The sequence below is a fragment of the Oenanthe melanoleuca genome, chromosome 9 (genome assembly GCF_029582105.1).
Source record: "Oenanthe melanoleuca isolate GR-GAL-2019-014 chromosome 9, OMel1.0, whole genome shotgun sequence".
NCBI lineage: Eukaryota > Metazoa > Chordata > Aves > Passeriformes > Muscicapidae > Oenanthe > Oenanthe melanoleuca.
Genome location: NC_079343.1, coordinates 4109233 through 4125365, shown reverse-complemented (window position 1 = coordinate 4125365; position 16133 = coordinate 4109233). Strand labels below are relative to the sequence as shown.

Sequence of the window (16133 nt, the reverse complement as noted above, 5' to 3'; positions counted from 1 at the left end):
CACCGCAGAATTGCAGAAACCTCATTAGCAGCACTTAATTTCTGAACATTGGAGCGGCCGCTCTCCCGTGGGGTGGTTCCTGGCTGTCCCATCGCCCTGGTCCCCCCGCCCTCGCTCCCGCACCGCCCCCGCTCCCGCACCGCCCCCGCACCGCCGGGACCGCCCGGCCCGGGCTCCGGGAGCCGCCGAGCAACAGGTGGGGCCGAGCGGGATCGCGGCAGAACCGCACGGCACCGGCACCGGCACCGGCACCGCAACAGCATCGCACCGGCACCGGCACCGGCACCGCCCCGCACCGCGCCGCACCTAGGGCCGGAGCGAAGCAGAGCCGCCCTGGCCGAGCCGGTAAGGGACCCCCGGGCTCGGTCGTGCTGCGCGGGGCAGTCCCGGGCTCTGTCCCCGGGCAGGGCAGGGGGGCGGGCCGGAGCATCGCCCTGCACAGCCCCCGGGGTCCCTGCGACTCCTCGGAGCCCTTGCACACGGTGGGAACCGGAATAAAGCGTCCTTGTTCCCCGGGAGAGACGGAGCTGACAGAGCTGTCCGAGCCCCGTACATTTTGCAGGGAAGCTCAATTTCATACCCCCGGGCAGAATCCACAGCTCTGGGCAGGGCTGCGGGCAAAGCTGCAGACAGCATCCGTCGGGTGTGAGCATCCTTCAGGTGTGAGCATCCTTCGGGTGTGAGCATCCCTCTGTGGTACCCTGAGGACGGTCACACCTGAGGGATGCTGCTCTTAAAAGGGGAATGCCATTAGCAGAAGGACTCTGATACCAGAGGGACAACAGCTTGGTGTCCATAATGACATCACATGGGACATTTAATTCCCTTGGCTTTCCAGTCTCCCCTCCACGAGGATCTCTTCTCCCAGGCTGGCCAAGGCAGCAGGAGGGAGATGAGCAGCACCAAAGGCAGAGGAAAGGTGTCCCACCTGCTTCAGCTCCTGCCTTGCCCTGGCAGCACTGGGGTGTGTTTTCCATCACCCCTTTTACTGTGCTAGGCAGTGGCTCCTCTCTCAACCTCCCACCCTTAGTCAGGCTATCAAACCGTACTCTTTGTTTACTTTTAAAAACAAACTCACCTCCAAACACCTCTTTGGTGAAACCTTTGGAAACCTGAACTTGCACCAGCTCACAGACCAGAAGGGAAGGGAATGGAAAGAAAAAGAACTCCACATCTTGTTATTTAAAATCCTGGCGGTGATTAAGTCTGTCTGATGATCTTTAGAGTCTGACTCATCATTTTTTTTAAACACTCAGGATTGGTGAGATAGGAATTTAGTGCTGCTCTTCTCCAACAGCAAATTATTGCATGAATCCTGGAAACTGGTAGCAGGATGGGGCAGAGGCTCCCAACCCATCTCCACACCCCATCTTGCAGCTCCCTTTGTCCACCTGGGTGGTCCCTGCAGAGACAGGGGTGGGGGAGCTGAGGTTTCTAATTTTGATTAAACCGAAAGACAAGACAGGCAGTGCCACTCCACCCTTGTTTTCCCATGAGCCCGGGCTCTCACCCCTTTGCAGGGCACATCACACACGAGCCATACCCGGTGTTCCAGGAAATAATGCCGTGTCACATCCCCTCCGCCCACAGCTTCCCTCCAGCGATGGGAGACGCCTCGCAGGGGCAGCGAGGGCACGTCCTGCTGCCCAGGGGAGCTGCCAGCGGCCATGCTGAGCTGGCTGCCTGCACCATGACCCTCCCCACCGCCTCCCCAGCCACCAGCGTGGCCCAGGCTTTCTTCTGCCTCCTGCTCTGCATCCCCCGGGGCAGCTCCTGCCCCCCCAGCTGCCAGTGCACGGAGCGGGCAGGGGCCAAGGCCGTGCTCTGCAGCTCCCAGCACCTGGAGGAGATCCCCAAGGACATCCCCAGGGACGTGGTGTTCCTCAAGCTGGATGCCAACAGCATCACCAGGATCCCCAGCAACGCCTTCAGGCACCTGTCCCGCCTGGAGGAGCTCGACCTGTCCGGGAACGCCATCGAGCAGATCGACAGGGCGGCGTTCCGCGGGGTGGCGGCCGGGCTGCGCAGCCTCGACCTGTCCGGGAACCGCATCCGCAGCGTGCCCAAGGAGGCGCTGCTGGCTCTCAACGCCGAGCTGCGGCTGGCCGACAACCCCTGGCACTGCGAGTGCGCCCTGCAGGAGCTGCTGTGGGAGGCGCGGCTGGACCCGCGCTCGGTGCGGGACATCACCTGCCACACGGCCCCGCGACACGAGTTCGTGGGCAAGCCGCTGCTGCAGGTGCTGGACGCCGGCGCCAACTTCTGCAGCGTGCGCCGGAGGACCATGGACGTGGCCATGCTGGTCACCATGTTCGCCTGGTTCGCCATGCTCGTCGCCTATGTCATCTGCTACGTGCGCCACAACCGGGAGCGCTCCCGCCGGCACTCGCTGCCCGGCGCCCAGCCCCGGGCTGAGACCGCCCTGTAGAGCAGGGACGGCATCCAGCATCCAGCTCCTCCTGCTGGGACTGCCAAAGTGCCACCAGTGTCCCTCCCCAGCGACGCCGGACTGAGCGTGAGCAATACACGGGGGAGGGATGCCAGGGACCCCCCAGAGCAGGTTCTGGACAAACATCCCCAGCCAGACCCTTCTTCCTGCTGGAGTCAGTGAGTCAGGGGTCTCTCTGACTTCTTCAGAGAGAAATCAGAGTGCAGGGATTGAGTAAGTTTCAGAGTGAGTTCTAATGCTCTTAGTAAGTAAAAGGTTTCAAGTGCCACAGCAGCTGTGTGTATTCTACTTGAATATTCTACTTGAAGGTTGAAACATACTGATATCTTCAGTGAGGCTCCAGGACCACAGCTGTAGACAGTGCTTAGACATAATAGAGCTATAGTAAGAATATTGCTTACATTTCTTGCATAGAACACGATAGAGTGTATGTGTGGTTTTCCAGACCTTTCCTTCCTTTTCCAGAGCTGGGCTCACAGGGAATGCAGCCCCAGTCACATGCTTGTGGTTTGGGGACAGCAAGTCCCTGGCAGAGATGAGTTGTGGGGCCAGGAGGTTCCTGGGGTGCAGAGGGGTCACCCCAGCCTTGTCAAGGGCATCCTTCCCAAGGATGCAGCCTCTGCCTGCCTCCTGCAATTCAAGGGGAACTCCAAAACCTTTGTTTCCTCAATAAAGCCCTGCACTTTGGAAAAACCCTCAGGGTTTCTGCTGTGCTGGGAGCTGAGTGTCCAAGAAGCTGAGTGGTGGTGGTGCTTGGGGGGGGTTTATCCTAATTTAATCTCTCCCAGAGCAGACCAGCCTAAATTCAATGTACCAGCACTGCTCCCATTAGATGCCACCCCCTGCCACCCTCAGCTGGATCTGCTTCCAGCATGGACCAGCTGCCCAAATACAGCTGCTCCTGCCTTATCTTGCCTTTCCTCAGGGCTGAATTAGAGTTGCTGCTCACAGCTCAGTGATGGAAGCAAATCAAATTCTCCCTTTTCTCTCAAGGGAGAAATGGGCCTTCCTGACAGAGCCAGCTGCACTGAGCAGGGGAGAAGGGAGGGATGCAGAGCTCACCCTGCAGGTCTGGAGCCTGGGAAGGCTCAGGCTGTGACCCCCAGCCCTGCTGGATGGGGCTGGCACCTCCTGAGTGCTCCCCAGGGCCAGGGTGGCCCAGCTCAGCAGTAAACCTGGCTCTGGGGAAGGCTGAGAGGTGCTCTGGGACACTCAGGTGATGCAGTGGGTGCTGGGTGGGGGGAACAGAAGGGCCCCCTCAGCCCTGCACACCCCACCACCTCATCCTCACCAGGCACCTCTGGCTGTGGACATTCAGGGGTGAATTGGTGGGTGAGGAGATGCCTCTGCCACAGGCACAGCAGCTCAGTTACCCAAGTGGGAGAAAGGCTGGGTGCACACAGTTTATTAGAGCTCTGGCTAAGCAAAAGAGTCCCCCAGCAAAGGTGAAGAAAAGAAAAGAGGCCACTGAAGCAGCTTTGGGTTTTTCCCATGCCCGTGGCAGCTGGATGGGTCCAAATGCAAAGCAGGTTTTCTCAGGAGTCACTAACCTCATGCAAAGGTGCATGGACTAGCAAGGACCAGCACCTCAGGTTTGTACAGCACACACACACTTGGGGGGACCCAAACCAGCCATGGCAGAGAGGGAGGGTGGGCAGGCACCTGAGGCAGTGGCACGAAGGTGACATGAAGAATGGCTGCAATGTCAAACCAGATGGTCCTCAGGGACATCACAGCCCCAGGCAGACAGAGCCAAGCCTGGACACACTTTTTTTCTGCAATTTCTCACATGTTTACTCCCTCCTGCCATGCACCCATCCCAGCAGCTCATGCTCTGCTCTGTCTCTTCCTTCCCTGGATTTTTGCAAGCTTTGGCCACAGCTGCTGGCAGCTCTGGGTCCCTCCTGGGGACTGGAAATTGCCAAGTGTTATGGTCCTGGTAAGCCTGGATGCACCTGGGCTCCAGGAACCTTGGGCAGGACATGGCTCTGGAGTGTGGGGGCAGAGCTTTCCCAGGAGAAACAGCCCCTTGGCCAGCCCCTGGGCAAGGCTGCAGGGAGCTCTGAGCTCCACCCTCCTCCTCCTCCTCCTCCCTTCCTGCAGAGTGCACAGCCAGCCACTGCCCAGCTGATGCTGCAGCCATTCCTGGGCTCTGTGGTCCATCTTGCATGGATGCCCAGCTGGTCCTGGCGATGAGCTGAGCGTGTCTCAGGTGGTTTTCAGCTTGAGCACCTTGGAGAGGGGCTCCTTGGCGCTGGAGTAGAACAGGTAGGAGCCCTCAGAGGTGTGAAACGCCTCCCAGTCTCTGCAGCCGACCGTGGGGAGGTGGTGGGCTGCCACAAAGCCTTCATAGCCTTGCCACCTGCACAGGGAAGGCTGTTAGCTCATGGGCAGTGGGGTGGGCACCTGCACAGGGCAGGGGAGCAGAGCCATGGGGCTGGCACCTCCCATCTCCCTGCTGTGGCTCTGTCCCTCACCAGGGCTCCCCATTCCTGCCTGAGAACAGGGAACAATCCCATCCCTCCTCCCCGGGCAGGTGCAGCCCCCACAGTGCCATTCCCACTGGGAACAGCCCCCAAGTCCCCAGCCTGCCCTCTGCAGTACCTGTAGATGATGCTGTTGACAGAGAAGGTGAAGCCATCAAAGGAGTTTGCCACCACCAGGAAAGAGTCTTCTCCCACTGAGAAGAACTCCCAGTCCAGGGCACTGGGGTGGAACAAGCAGAGGGGCAGCTGAGATGAGCCTGTGTGGCTGTGTGTCCGTGGGGCACAGCCCACCCCACCCCAGCCTCTGACACCCTGAGGGCACACAGAATAAACCCTGCTCTTCCCAGGCTGTTCCTGAAAGAAACCCACCCTCATTCCCAAATCTAGGGACTTTTCCCAGCTCCCACTGGGATGTGGTGCCAAGGAGCCACCACCCATCACCCTCCCCAGTCTCAGTCCCTGGGAGAGTGGAATCCTGCAGGAGCCCTCCAGGAGACAAGCAAGTTTTAAACTAAAAGTGGAGAGACCCTGGCACAGGGTGCCCAGAGAAGCTGTGGCTGCCCCTGGATCCCTGGAAGTGTCCAAGGCCAGGCTGGACAGGGCTTGGAGCAACCTGGGACAGTGGAAAGTGTCCCTGCCCGTGGAATGAGATGGGTTTTGAGCTCCTTTCCCACCCAAACCATTCTGGGATTCCACGAGACCTCTGGGCTGCTCAGGGGAAGGACGTGGACCAAGGAGCACCCTGAATCCTGGCACAGGTACCTGTAGGTGAGAAGGTCCTGGAATTTAACAAACATCTGGGCCGTGATGTTCAGCTCATAGATGGAGGAGTTGATGGCATAGAAGTTGGAGGGTGCTGGCATCCCACTGTCATAGCTGTGGCTGTTGGCAACAGCCAGAAAAACTCTGTCCCCAATATGAAAAACCTCCCAGTCAGCTGCACCAAATGTCTGTGGGGAAGGAGGCCATGAGAAGCTGGATGTGGCTGCTCTATCTAAACACTGAGGAGGGGTGAGGAGCAGAGTAGCCAAGCCTTACCAGGATGGACTGGAAGAGCTGGAAGGAGCCACTGAGCCAGATGTAGATGTGTGAGTAGATCTTCGTGGAGGTGCCATTGAATGTGTTGGCTACAGCCAGGAAGGAATATGGCCCAATGGTGAAAAATTCCCAGTCGTAGGCTCCAGAGGTAGGAATGGTCTGGTTGGTCTCAAACAGCCCTGTCCTGGGGTTCCACCTGTATATCACACTGTCTATGTTGTGGTTGTTCCCTGGGGGAGGCAGGAGGAAAAGCAATTCTTGGTTTGTGTAGGAAATACCTACACAGGAACAGGCTCAGTTTCACAAATATTTACCAGCAAGGCTGTTTGCAAGTGACCTGTTGCTCCCCAGGAAGTAGCCAAAGGGATTCTACAGCCTCCATCCCTACCTAAAAACCCCTTCATCCCTAGCTAGTGTCTCCATTCCTAGAGCCCCATCCCAAGGACACACCAACAGCTTGTCCCAAGGGCACAGCAGCAGCTCTGTGGCCCCTGGCAGAGGAGGGACAGGCAGGTGATTTGTCCCCACTCAAGCAGCACTCCAGAGGCACCATGGAGGAGCCAGGGTGGACAAGCTCTGCTGGCTGTCCCACAGGGTGGCCCTGTGCAGTGGGGCCAGTCCCAGCTGTGTCCCCCAGCTCCTGGTGTCAGGGATTCCCCCCTGCCCCTGCTCCATCCAGCTCCTGGGCTCTGCTCGAGCATCTCGACCTCATGCCTGTGTGGGAGGCTTTAAATCCTCATTGCAACAGGGACCTGGGCAAAGAAAGGCTGCAGGAAGAATGGGAATGCCACAGGGATAAGTGGCAGCCCCTCAGGGAGCGACCCCAAGGGAAACATCCCCAGTTTGGCTTGGCCTTGGTTGTTTTAATCCCTGTGTGATGTGCATGGCTGGCAAAGGGACCACACTGCCACAAGGGTAGGTCCATCCAAACTAGCCCTGATGGAGTCCAGCAGGGAATTACCAGCCCACAGGTGCCCAAGCAGCTCTGAGCCTGGTGCCAGAGGAGATGATGCCCCCAGGGAAGGAGCCCACTGGGCATCATCTGAACCCAGATGGGAGCATCCCAGGGAGCCAGGGCTGTGCCATGAACCCATCTTCCTCTGCACATCCCAACCCAGAACACCTGGGAGGGGAATGAGGCTGGATCATGTCTGCAGGGGATCCAGGGAGGGATGTCAGCTGGCTCTCACTCTGTGAGATCTGGTTTCACAAAAGGCTCAACCTGTGGCACCACCAGGTTACCTAATTTGGGGATTAAAATGAAAAGAAGCAGAAAGATTCAGCACAGGCACCATCCCCATTCCTGTCCTTGTCCCCTGCAGTCAGAAACCCAGAGAGTGACTGTGCCAGCCACTCCCTCAGAAGCTCTTCTCTCCTCTGCAAGGCTTTGGGTGTCCCAAGGGTCCCCAGGCTCACACACCTCCCTGGCTCTGCCCAGCCCCTGGGGATGAGCAGGGCTGAGCCAGGCTCCCAGACACCACCCCAGGGAACACTGAGGTACCTTCCCTGTGGTTGACCACAGCAAGGAAAGCCTCTCCCTCGATGACAAAGGCCTCCCAGTCCCTGGCACTGTGCGTGCTGATCCGCTGGTACGTGATGAACTTGGCTTTCCTGCGGCTCCACTTGTAGATCACAGAGAACTCCTGGCCCCTCTCATTCTGCTCAAAATTCGCCACTGCCAGGAAGATCTGGAAAAGGAAAAGCCAGGACAGCTTGGTTTTCTCCTCTCAAAGGAGCATGGGTGAGAAAATGCAGAGGGAGGTGGGATGTATGGTCCTGAGCAGTCCCCAAGCAACACAAAGTGGAGACAGGGACCCAGTGGCCTGTGGGGTCTTTGTGCATGGCAGGGACAACTGGCAGCCAGCAGCCTCTTAGACAAGGGGAAGGAGAGCTGAGCTGTCCCCACTCACACCCTCCAGCCCCAGGAATGGGAAGCATGGACATGAAATGTGCTGGGGAAGGAGGGAGGCTGGGCTGACAAACCCTCCTGTAAGGAAGGGTGGCTCAGAACAAGAAAAGGCAGGTATGGTAATGATAACAGTGACAATAATGAAAACAGTGACAATAATGAAAACAATGGCAATAATGAAAACAATTCCCTGAGACAAAACATTCCCCAGATGGAGAAACCCCAGTGAAAGTGTAAGAGGCAAGAGTAGGGCAGCAGAGGTGCAGGGCAGGGAGCACAGCCAGGCTCTGATGAGGCAACAGAGATCCTGCCCCACTTTGGGCCACAAAGAGGCACAAGGACACAGCCCACAAAGAGGAAAGAGTCAGTGGGGGTGTCTCCTGCCCCCTGGTCTGTACAGGACCCTGCCAGCACCAGCCTGGGGCTTTGTTCAGCCAAGGAGCAGCCACCCCCAAGGACAGGGCTGTGCTGGGGGTCCCCTATAGAAGGTGAATCCCAGCTTCCCTGGGAGCCCTGCACAGAGCAGATGCTTCCTCCAAAGTGATAAGTAGCTTCCCAGGGAGAGGAACCAGGCAAATCCTCTGCTCAAGCCCCAAGGCAGATTGCCTGGGGAAGGAGAGGTGGCTCAGAAGTCCTGGAATAATTTAAAAGCAGGAAAGTTTGCAAATGCAGCAGGTTGGACTCAGTGGGTCTCAGGAGGGAACTGCAGACCACAGGCAGATATCTGAGATGCAGTTCCTATACTCTCTAAGCCACGCCCAAGACTTCAGAGAAGCCAATGCTGGGCAACTGCAATTTAATATACTGAAACATGGGGGCACCTTCCTGGCAGGCTCACCTTCTTCCCAATGGTGAAATACTTCCAGGACTGAGCCTGGTGGGTGGGGATGTTCTGGTAGTGCACAAACTTCCCGTCCATCCACCTGTAGATGGCTGATCCTGGGGGTGTGATCCTGTTGGCCATGGCTGCAAACAGTCCCACCTTTGGGATGCTGAACACCTCAATGCCCATTGTCTCTGAGTTGGTCACCAGGTTCTGGTATTCCTCCACATAGTCCAGCCTGTGTTGGACTGGGAGCCCACAAAAAAAAAAAAAAAAAAAAAAAAAAAAAGAGGGGATGAGGTTAAAACCAGGTGATGTGTCCTTTGGGAGCAGAAAAGAACCCCACACCACGGATTTTGATCACTTTGATGTATTTATCCTCAAGAGAAAAAGGAGGGGATGACAGGAGGAGATGTTAGAGAAGACTGAGACAGAATTCATGGCAGAAATTGGAGCAAAAACCTCCAGAGTGACCTGATGGCAGATGGATGGGCTCTGGAAGGGACAAATGGCAGAAGGGGCAGTGCTGGTGGCACTGAGGGGTGCAGGTCAGTATGACCCCAGGATGAGTTCTCCTTGGGGAAAAAAGGACACAGTGCCAATCCTGATGACTTCAGATGTAGGGAAGGATAGGGGGTCCAGTCACTGCTAGCTCCTGTGGGGAACAAATGGCTCATCCAAACCCACCCTGTGAGTATCAGCAGAAGAAAAATGCTGGAAGAGGAGGGAAGGGAAGGACAATTCAGGGGCATATCTCATCCTCTACATCCTCTCTAGGGATCCTGGGCAGACAGCCTGGAGTGGGTGAGACAGTGCCAGTGGATGAAACCCATGTCATGATTGAAGAACCCCCATCCAACCCAGGCTCTGGTTGCCTTCCCCACCTTGGTATTCCCACTGTGTTCCTTACAAAGTGCCCCACCAGAGCCTGGATGACATTGAGACCTGTGTCTGCCACCCTCCCAATCACCCCAGTATTTCTGGCACCTTTGTTTCCCCCTATCCATCCCACAAGTGCTTCAGCACTGGGGGAGCACCCCAACACCCTGAGCACGGGGTCAGACAGGTCAGGAGCTCATCCTGCCCAGAAAATTCCCAGGAGGGGCAGATAATGTGGAGAAACCACAGAGGCACTTGGACCCCAAGAGCCAAGCAAAGCCTGGGGGACACCCCAGCCCCTCACTCTGCGCTGATCCCCATCCCAAGGCAGATCTCAGCAGCAGAGCCCCGCAGTACCTTCCAGCACGGAGAGCCAGGCGCTGCCGTTGCACAGGTAGAGCCCTCGCCGGGAGGCGTTGAACCAGAACTGCGCCTTCTCCCGCCTGGAGCAGCGCGGCCGCGCCCCCAGGGTCACCTTCATGTCACTCTCTGGGCGTGGAGAGGAGGGAGGCAGGAGCTCTTAGTGCGCACAGAGCGGCAGCAGAGAGGCAGGAGGGGCGAGTGGCCTGGTCCCATCCCGATGGATGGCGATCAGGCAGTGGGGAACATGGAAATCTGGGAAGCCACAGACTGGGGCAGCTCTTTGTGGGGCCACTGACACGAGCCCAGCTTTACTTTTCAGGGAGATTTTGGACAGGGATCTCAACACGCACATTGAGAAGCAGAGGGTGCAGGAACACCCTGCTGCCCTCTGCTCCTGCTTCACTGCCAGCCCCACGCAAAGACCCCTCCCCACAGAGCTGTGCCGTGGGGGCACTGACCGTAGGGCTGCTTGAGCACCTCGTTGCTCACTGCCTTGGCAGGGACATCCTGGAGGGCAGGGGGCACAGACAGCGCTGCCACTTTGAAGTTCACGGCGTGGCACATCCGGGGGGTGGCATCAGCTCCTGGCAGCAGGACAAGCTGTCTCAGCAAGCCCTGGGAAAGTGGGAGCAGAGGGATGGAGACCAAGTCCTGCAGGATCACTGAATGGGAACTGCAGGTAATCGCTGCTTTGGGTTGCCTGCCTGACTTCTGCGTGTTGCCCTCCCTGCTGGGATGCAGAAGTGGCCGTGGGATTCATTTATCAAATCCCGAATGAACAGCTGGGTCAGTCTAACAGCTGCTGTTGGCACAGCTGCCTGTCAGTGCCTCCACACGGGAAGGACCCACAGCCACCCCCTTCCTGTGCCATGGCCCAAGCCCTGCCAGTGCAGGGGACTGAGAGAGGGCTGTGGGTCACCCCACAGCAGCCAGGAGCACCCCGGACAGCCCAGCCGTGGGGCACCTACCGTGAACACGCCTTTCCTTCTCCTCCTGTTGCCCAGGTAGAAGCTGGCTCTCCTCACCGACAGCGAGGCTGGAAACGGTGTCTCCACCACCCTGGGGATGGGCAGAGAAGAGGCAGGGGGACAATTTCACAGCATCTGCTGGTGGCTCGAGGAGACGCTGGTGGAGGAACATCGCCCTGCCCACCCCCCCCGAGCCCCCTGGGTTGGGTTGATGTGGCCAGAAATGTGTATTCTGTCACCATCTGCTGAAGCTGGGTGGGGCAGTGACCCTGATCTCCGTGCTAATGGGCCATCTTTAAACCAGCTGGGCAATCATCTTTATCTTTTCCACAGCCCATCCTCCCCCCAGGAGATATCTCCTGTTAATGGCCATTGAGTCCCAGGGCATGACTGATAAAATTCCATCATCCCACTGAGAGATGCTCCAGCCAGGGGGAGGTGCCAAACATTTCCTACCTAGATAAAAACTGAGATTGCGGACAGCGAGTTACTTTCTTTCCACTGGATTCCAGAGGAAAAAATGGATCTTTCCACATCATCTCTGGACCTTCAGAGGAAAACTGCACCTTCTACAGGAGCACTGCTCCAGCTGAACCACATCTGCCCCTGCAGGAGGATGCAGCCACCATTGAATGGGACTGTGCCAACACCCTGACTGACTGATGGGGTGTCAGCTTGGATTCTGACTCTGGCAGTGTTTTGGGATTGTTCTTTGTAATACTGTATTTCTATTTTAATTTTCCCAGTAAAGAACTGTTATTCCTAATTCCCATATCTTTGCCTGAGAGCCCCTTAATTTCAAAATCATAATAATTTGGAGGGAGGGGGTTTACATTCTCCATTTCAAAGAGAAGCTTCTGCCTTTATTGGCAGACACCTGTCCTTCAAACCAGGACAATCCCCCAGCGCTGCCCACAACCTACACATCCTTGGGGATGCTGCAGTCCACCGTCAGGGAGAAGGACTGGCCGGAGACAGCCAGGATGAGCGTGTGCCACTGGTTGTCGGAGAGGGACACGTTGGGGAAGGTGACGCGGGTCTGCCAGCCGCCGGCGCGCTCCTGGCTCCAGAAGAGGAAATGCAGCTTGTCGGGGGCGTAGCGCAGCCCCACCAGCACGCTGGGGCTCTCCTCCAGCATCAGCGTGAAGATGTACTCGTTCCTCTGCGGGACGGCAGCGGGGTCAGCGCGGGAACGCGCTCACCGTGGCGGAGACGCGCTCACCTTGGCGGGAACGCGCTCACCGTGGCTCGGGGCCGCGCTCACCGTGGCGGGGACGCGCAGAGCCCGCAGCGTGACGATGATGGAGAACTCCTCCGGGAAGCGGTCGCAGTGGATGAAGAGCCGCGATGCCGGGAAGCCCAGGGCGCGGGGCCGCGATGAGGAGAGCTGGAAGCCGCGCACGCCCTGCACCTGGAACACCCGCATGCCCCGGGCCAGCCCCGCCGCCGGCACCGCCTCCGAGAGGATGTCCAGGGGCCGCAGGTCTGTGCCAAGAGACAGGAGCGTCACCGCGGCATCCCACACTGGCCCACCCTGGGGTGGGGGGACCCCAGAGCAGCATTTGGATCTGATTTAGTAATGATTCAGGGTCAGAGGCAAGATTTGCCCTTTGGACACAAGGTTGGCATCTCCACAGCAGGAACGCCAAGTGAGCAGAACTATCTCACTGATCTGAAATGTGCAGAACAATCTCACCCATGTGAGATGTGCAGAACCATCGCAGTGATGTGAGGTGTGCAGAACTGTTCGCTGATGCAGCTCTGAATGCCGACACTGGGGCTGGGACCTGCCAGCCAGGCTGCCACCAACTTCCTCGGGATGCAGGAGAGCAGGCAGAGATCCTGCAGCACAGACCTGCTCCCAGGGCAGCCACCCGTCCCCATCTCTGTCCACAGGGCAGTGGGGACAGCTCTACCCCTCCAGTCCCAGTTTGGGCTCTCCCAGCCCAGCCCTAATTGCACACATGCACACACACTCTCCCAGCGGGCACCCAAACCACTCATTATAAATAATTACCCCCTCCCCAGAGAAGAGAACGCCGTGCCCAGCCCCAGGGCATCGCCCCCGTGAGAACTCACAGCACAACAGCGCCAGAAAGTGCCACCCCACAGAGCACTGCCAGCTCCAACATCTCAGCACTGCCAGCTCCAACATCTCAGCACTGCCAGCTCCAACATCTGAGCACATCTGAGCACTGCCAGCTCCAACATCTCAGCACTGCCAGCAACAACATCTCAGCACTGCCACCTCCAACATCTCAGCACTGCCACCAACATCTGGGCACATCTGAGCACTGCCACCTCCAACATCTGGGCACTGCCACCTCCAACATCTGAGCACTGCCACCTCCAGCATCAGAGCACTGCCACCTCCAACATCTGGGCACTGCCAGCTCCAACATCTGGGCATTGCCACCTCCAACATCTCAGCACTGCCACCTCCAACATCTGAGCACTGCCAGCAACAACATCTGGGCACTGCCAGCTCCAACGCCTGAGCACAGGACAGGCTCTAGCAGCTGTGGGGACTTCTCTGACCTTCCTGGCCTTGGACCCTCCTGTTTTTATTCTTGAATGCTTTTCTGGAGATGCTACCCAAGAGATGAAGCAGCACTTGGCTGCACTAAAACATCCCTGATCCCATCCCACCCCGCTGAGACCTGGCTTTTAGCTCCAATTTGTACTAATAAATCCGGGCTGCTGGGGCACAGCGGGAGAGCTGGGAAGGAGGGAGCTGGGAACAAGGCTGGGCTGTGTGTCTGAATGCAAACCAGCTGGAGAAGGGAAGCTTCCTCCAGACATGCCTGGCCAGCCCAGCTCCAGGTGGGCAGAGCAAGGAGGAATCTGCTCATGTGGCTCCATCCAGACCAGAGCAGGGAGATGGATGGGGTCCTTCCCAACCTGGCAGCTCTGTGTGCCCTCTGCCTGCCCCACTGCTGGTTTGAGCTGTTCCTAAAGCAAAGTCTTGCTGGAGGAGTTTTAACTTAAAGAGCTTATTTGAGAAATGCATCACTTGGGCAATGACCAGTTCCTGTTTTTCCCAGCAAAAAGTACAAGCTGAACTCAGGCTTGGATTTGCAGAGGGGTTTAGGAGCCCCCCTGAGATGGTGAGGATGAGCTGGGGGAGAGCTCAGCTGGGGCCGGAGGCTGTGGGCCAGGAAGGAGCCAAGTCCTAAGACCAACCCCAAATCCCTAAATCCAAAGATCTGCATCCCAGTCTGCCTCCCACATCCATTGCCAAGGCTGGGAGAGCAGCTGGGTGCTCCAGCCCAGCTTGGGCAGCACAAGGGGTGCCAGGGGACCTTGTGCTGGGGTCCCCAGGACAATACTGGGGCCTCAGCACCCCCAGGATGTCTCCAGCCAAGGCTGCATGGGGACAGTGGGGACATTCCCAGACAGGTTGGAGCACCTCGGGAAGGAGGGCAGAAACTCTCCAATCATTCCCTGGTTTTGTTCTCACATCATCTGGGCTGTAACAAAAAGCAAATACAATTGCCATCAAACTGGGACAAGCCCTAAGCACACAGAGCCTGGGCCCAAACACTCCCAAAAACTGAGCTCAGGCTTTGCTGCTTACACAGCACAGGAATGGGGATGGGGATGGGGATGGGGATGGGGATGGGGATGGGGATGGGGATGGGGATGGGGATGGGGATGGGGATGGGGATGGGGATCTTCTTTGGTTCAGGAAGGAAATTTCTGCCTCTGGGACAGTGGAGGTTGTGCCTGTCAGAGCACAGAAGAGTCCAGGGCAGGAGGGACTTTCCAGGGGGACTTCATGTCTCTCTTCTCCTCCTTCCAGTCCTTCCCCTCCCCTCCTCTCTGCCTGCAGCAGAACCTGGGACAACGCTTGTGCAACGGGGACCGACCCAGCTGTCCCCAGAGCCCCGAGCAGGCTGGCTGCCAAAAAGAGCCCACCTTTCCGGGGTCTGCCCGTGGCACCGCAGCAGGGTGAGCACCTGTGCCAGGTGCAGCCCACCCCGTCCTCTCCTACCTGTGCAGTGCTGCCACGTCCTGCCCGGCCGGGCGCAGCCGCCCCCGCTGGCCCAGCGCAGCAGGACGAGCCAGAGCAGCAGCGGTGCCGACATCGGGGGGCTGTGCTGAGCGGGTCCATGCACCGGGACCCCCCCTCTGTCCCCCCGGGCCGTGTCACCCCCTGCCCTGCCCGGGCATCCCCCCCCGGGGCACGGCCGGGGGGCTCCTGGGGCGGCCCCGAGCCTCTGCCGCCTGCAGCCTGCACACAGACATTTAAATGGGAGCCCGGTGCTGGCAGAGGAGGAGTCCCGGCTCCTCCGGGAGCTTTTATCTTTTGCCCAACCCTCTGGAAGGCGGCTTTGGGGAGGGATTTTTTAATCTTTTTTTTTTTTTTTTTTTTTTTTCCTTGCTTTCTTCGCTTCCTCTCATTTTTGGTGATTCCTTTTTTCAGGCTCACATGGGAGTAGGTGGCAGATTCACCCCTGACTGGAGAGACCTGGGTGGGAACCTTCCTGCCCCTAAATGCATTGGTTTTCAGCTTGTATTGGATGAGAGACACTCTGGGCCACTCCACCGTGTCCAGATCCCAAAAACTGCACATTTCTCCCCCAGCATTGTCCCAGGCAGGTGATGCACATCCCAAGGCACAAAAATGCCACAGGTTCAGAAACCCTCCAGGTTCTGCTGTTGCAAGGGCAGCACCAGCAGTGGGAAAGCTCCCTGCACGCAGTGAGCTCTGCTGGGCTCCTCAAGCCACAGAAGGAGTCTCTTCCCTTCCCCAAACAATTGAACCAGGCTCCCACCCCCTCGTCCCCAGAGCCTCCCTGCAAGGCGAGCGCTGCAATAGAAACGCCAAAAATCGTGTCACAAACTGGGGGTTTTGTCAGCAAGGAGCAGCCAGAGCTGGACCTGCTGCTGTGTTCACTGTCAGTCTGTCCTCACCCCAAAATGGGCCGTGCTGGGACTGAGAGTGCAGCCCAAGGAGTGCAACCATGGTGGAATGCAGCCCCACATCCCAAGAGGAGCTGTACCGAACCCCACAAGCCCCAAGGCACCCCAAGAATGTTGGTGCCTCTGTCTCAGAGCCTGGAGAGGGGCTGGGTGCCTGCCCAATAGCTCTAGCAGGGCTGTATGGGGCTCCCCCCCTCCAAACAGGCTCCAGGACCGTGTTTAAACACAGCTTAACCTCTTGGCAAGAGAGAGCTACAGAGGTGTCTCCTCATCCTCATCCTCATCCTCATCC

General features: G+C 57.9%; 2 protein-coding genes across 2 annotated transcripts; one reads left to right on the top strand and one right to left on the bottom strand.

The window, feature by feature from the left end:
- Positions 1-161: 161 nt before the first annotated feature.
- On the top strand, positions 162-3179 carry LOC130256594 (leucine-rich repeat-containing protein 3-like). Its single transcript, XM_056498341.1, has 2 exons — positions 162-345; positions 1591-3179. Exon 2 carries the CDS (start codon positions 1604-1606, stop codon positions 2426-2428), a length of 825 nt encoding a protein of 274 aa, XP_056354316.1. The 5' UTR covers positions 162-345; positions 1591-1603; the 3' UTR covers positions 2429-3179.
- Positions 3180-3856: 677 nt separating this feature from the next.
- On the bottom strand, positions 3857-15082 carry TSPEAR (thrombospondin type laminin G domain and EAR repeats). The gene is made up of 12 exons (XM_056498321.1): positions 14910-15082; positions 12180-12400; positions 11839-12077; positions 10916-11006; positions 10406-10562; positions 9942-10073; positions 8721-8953; positions 7475-7661; positions 5974-6203; positions 5698-5885; positions 5054-5155; positions 3857-4811 (listed from the first exon to the last, which is right to left on the bottom strand). Exons 1-12 carry the CDS (start codon positions 15001-15003, stop codon positions 4658-4660), a joined length of 2028 nt encoding a protein of 675 aa, XP_056354296.1. The 5' UTR covers positions 15004-15082; the 3' UTR covers positions 3857-4657.
- Between the last annotated feature and the right edge of the window lie 1051 nt (positions 15083-16133).

Coding starts and splice junctions, on each gene's coding strand:
- LOC130256594 (XM_056498341.1), top strand. CDS start 1,604: ATGGGAGACGCCTCGCAGGGGCAGCGAGGGCACGTCCTGCTGCCCAGG.
- TSPEAR (XM_056498321.1), bottom strand. CDS start 15,003: ATGTCGGCACCGCTGCTGCTCTGGCTCGTCCTGCTGCGCTGGGCCAGC. Junction 12,078..12,179: donor CTCTGCGCGTCCCCGCCACG/GTGAGCGCGGCC, acceptor GCCGTCCCGCAG/AGGAACGAGTACATCTTCAC. Junction 8,954..9,941: donor CTGGCTCTCCGTGCTGGAAG/GTACTGCGGGGC, acceptor GTGGGCTCCCAG/TCCAACACAGGCTGGACTAT.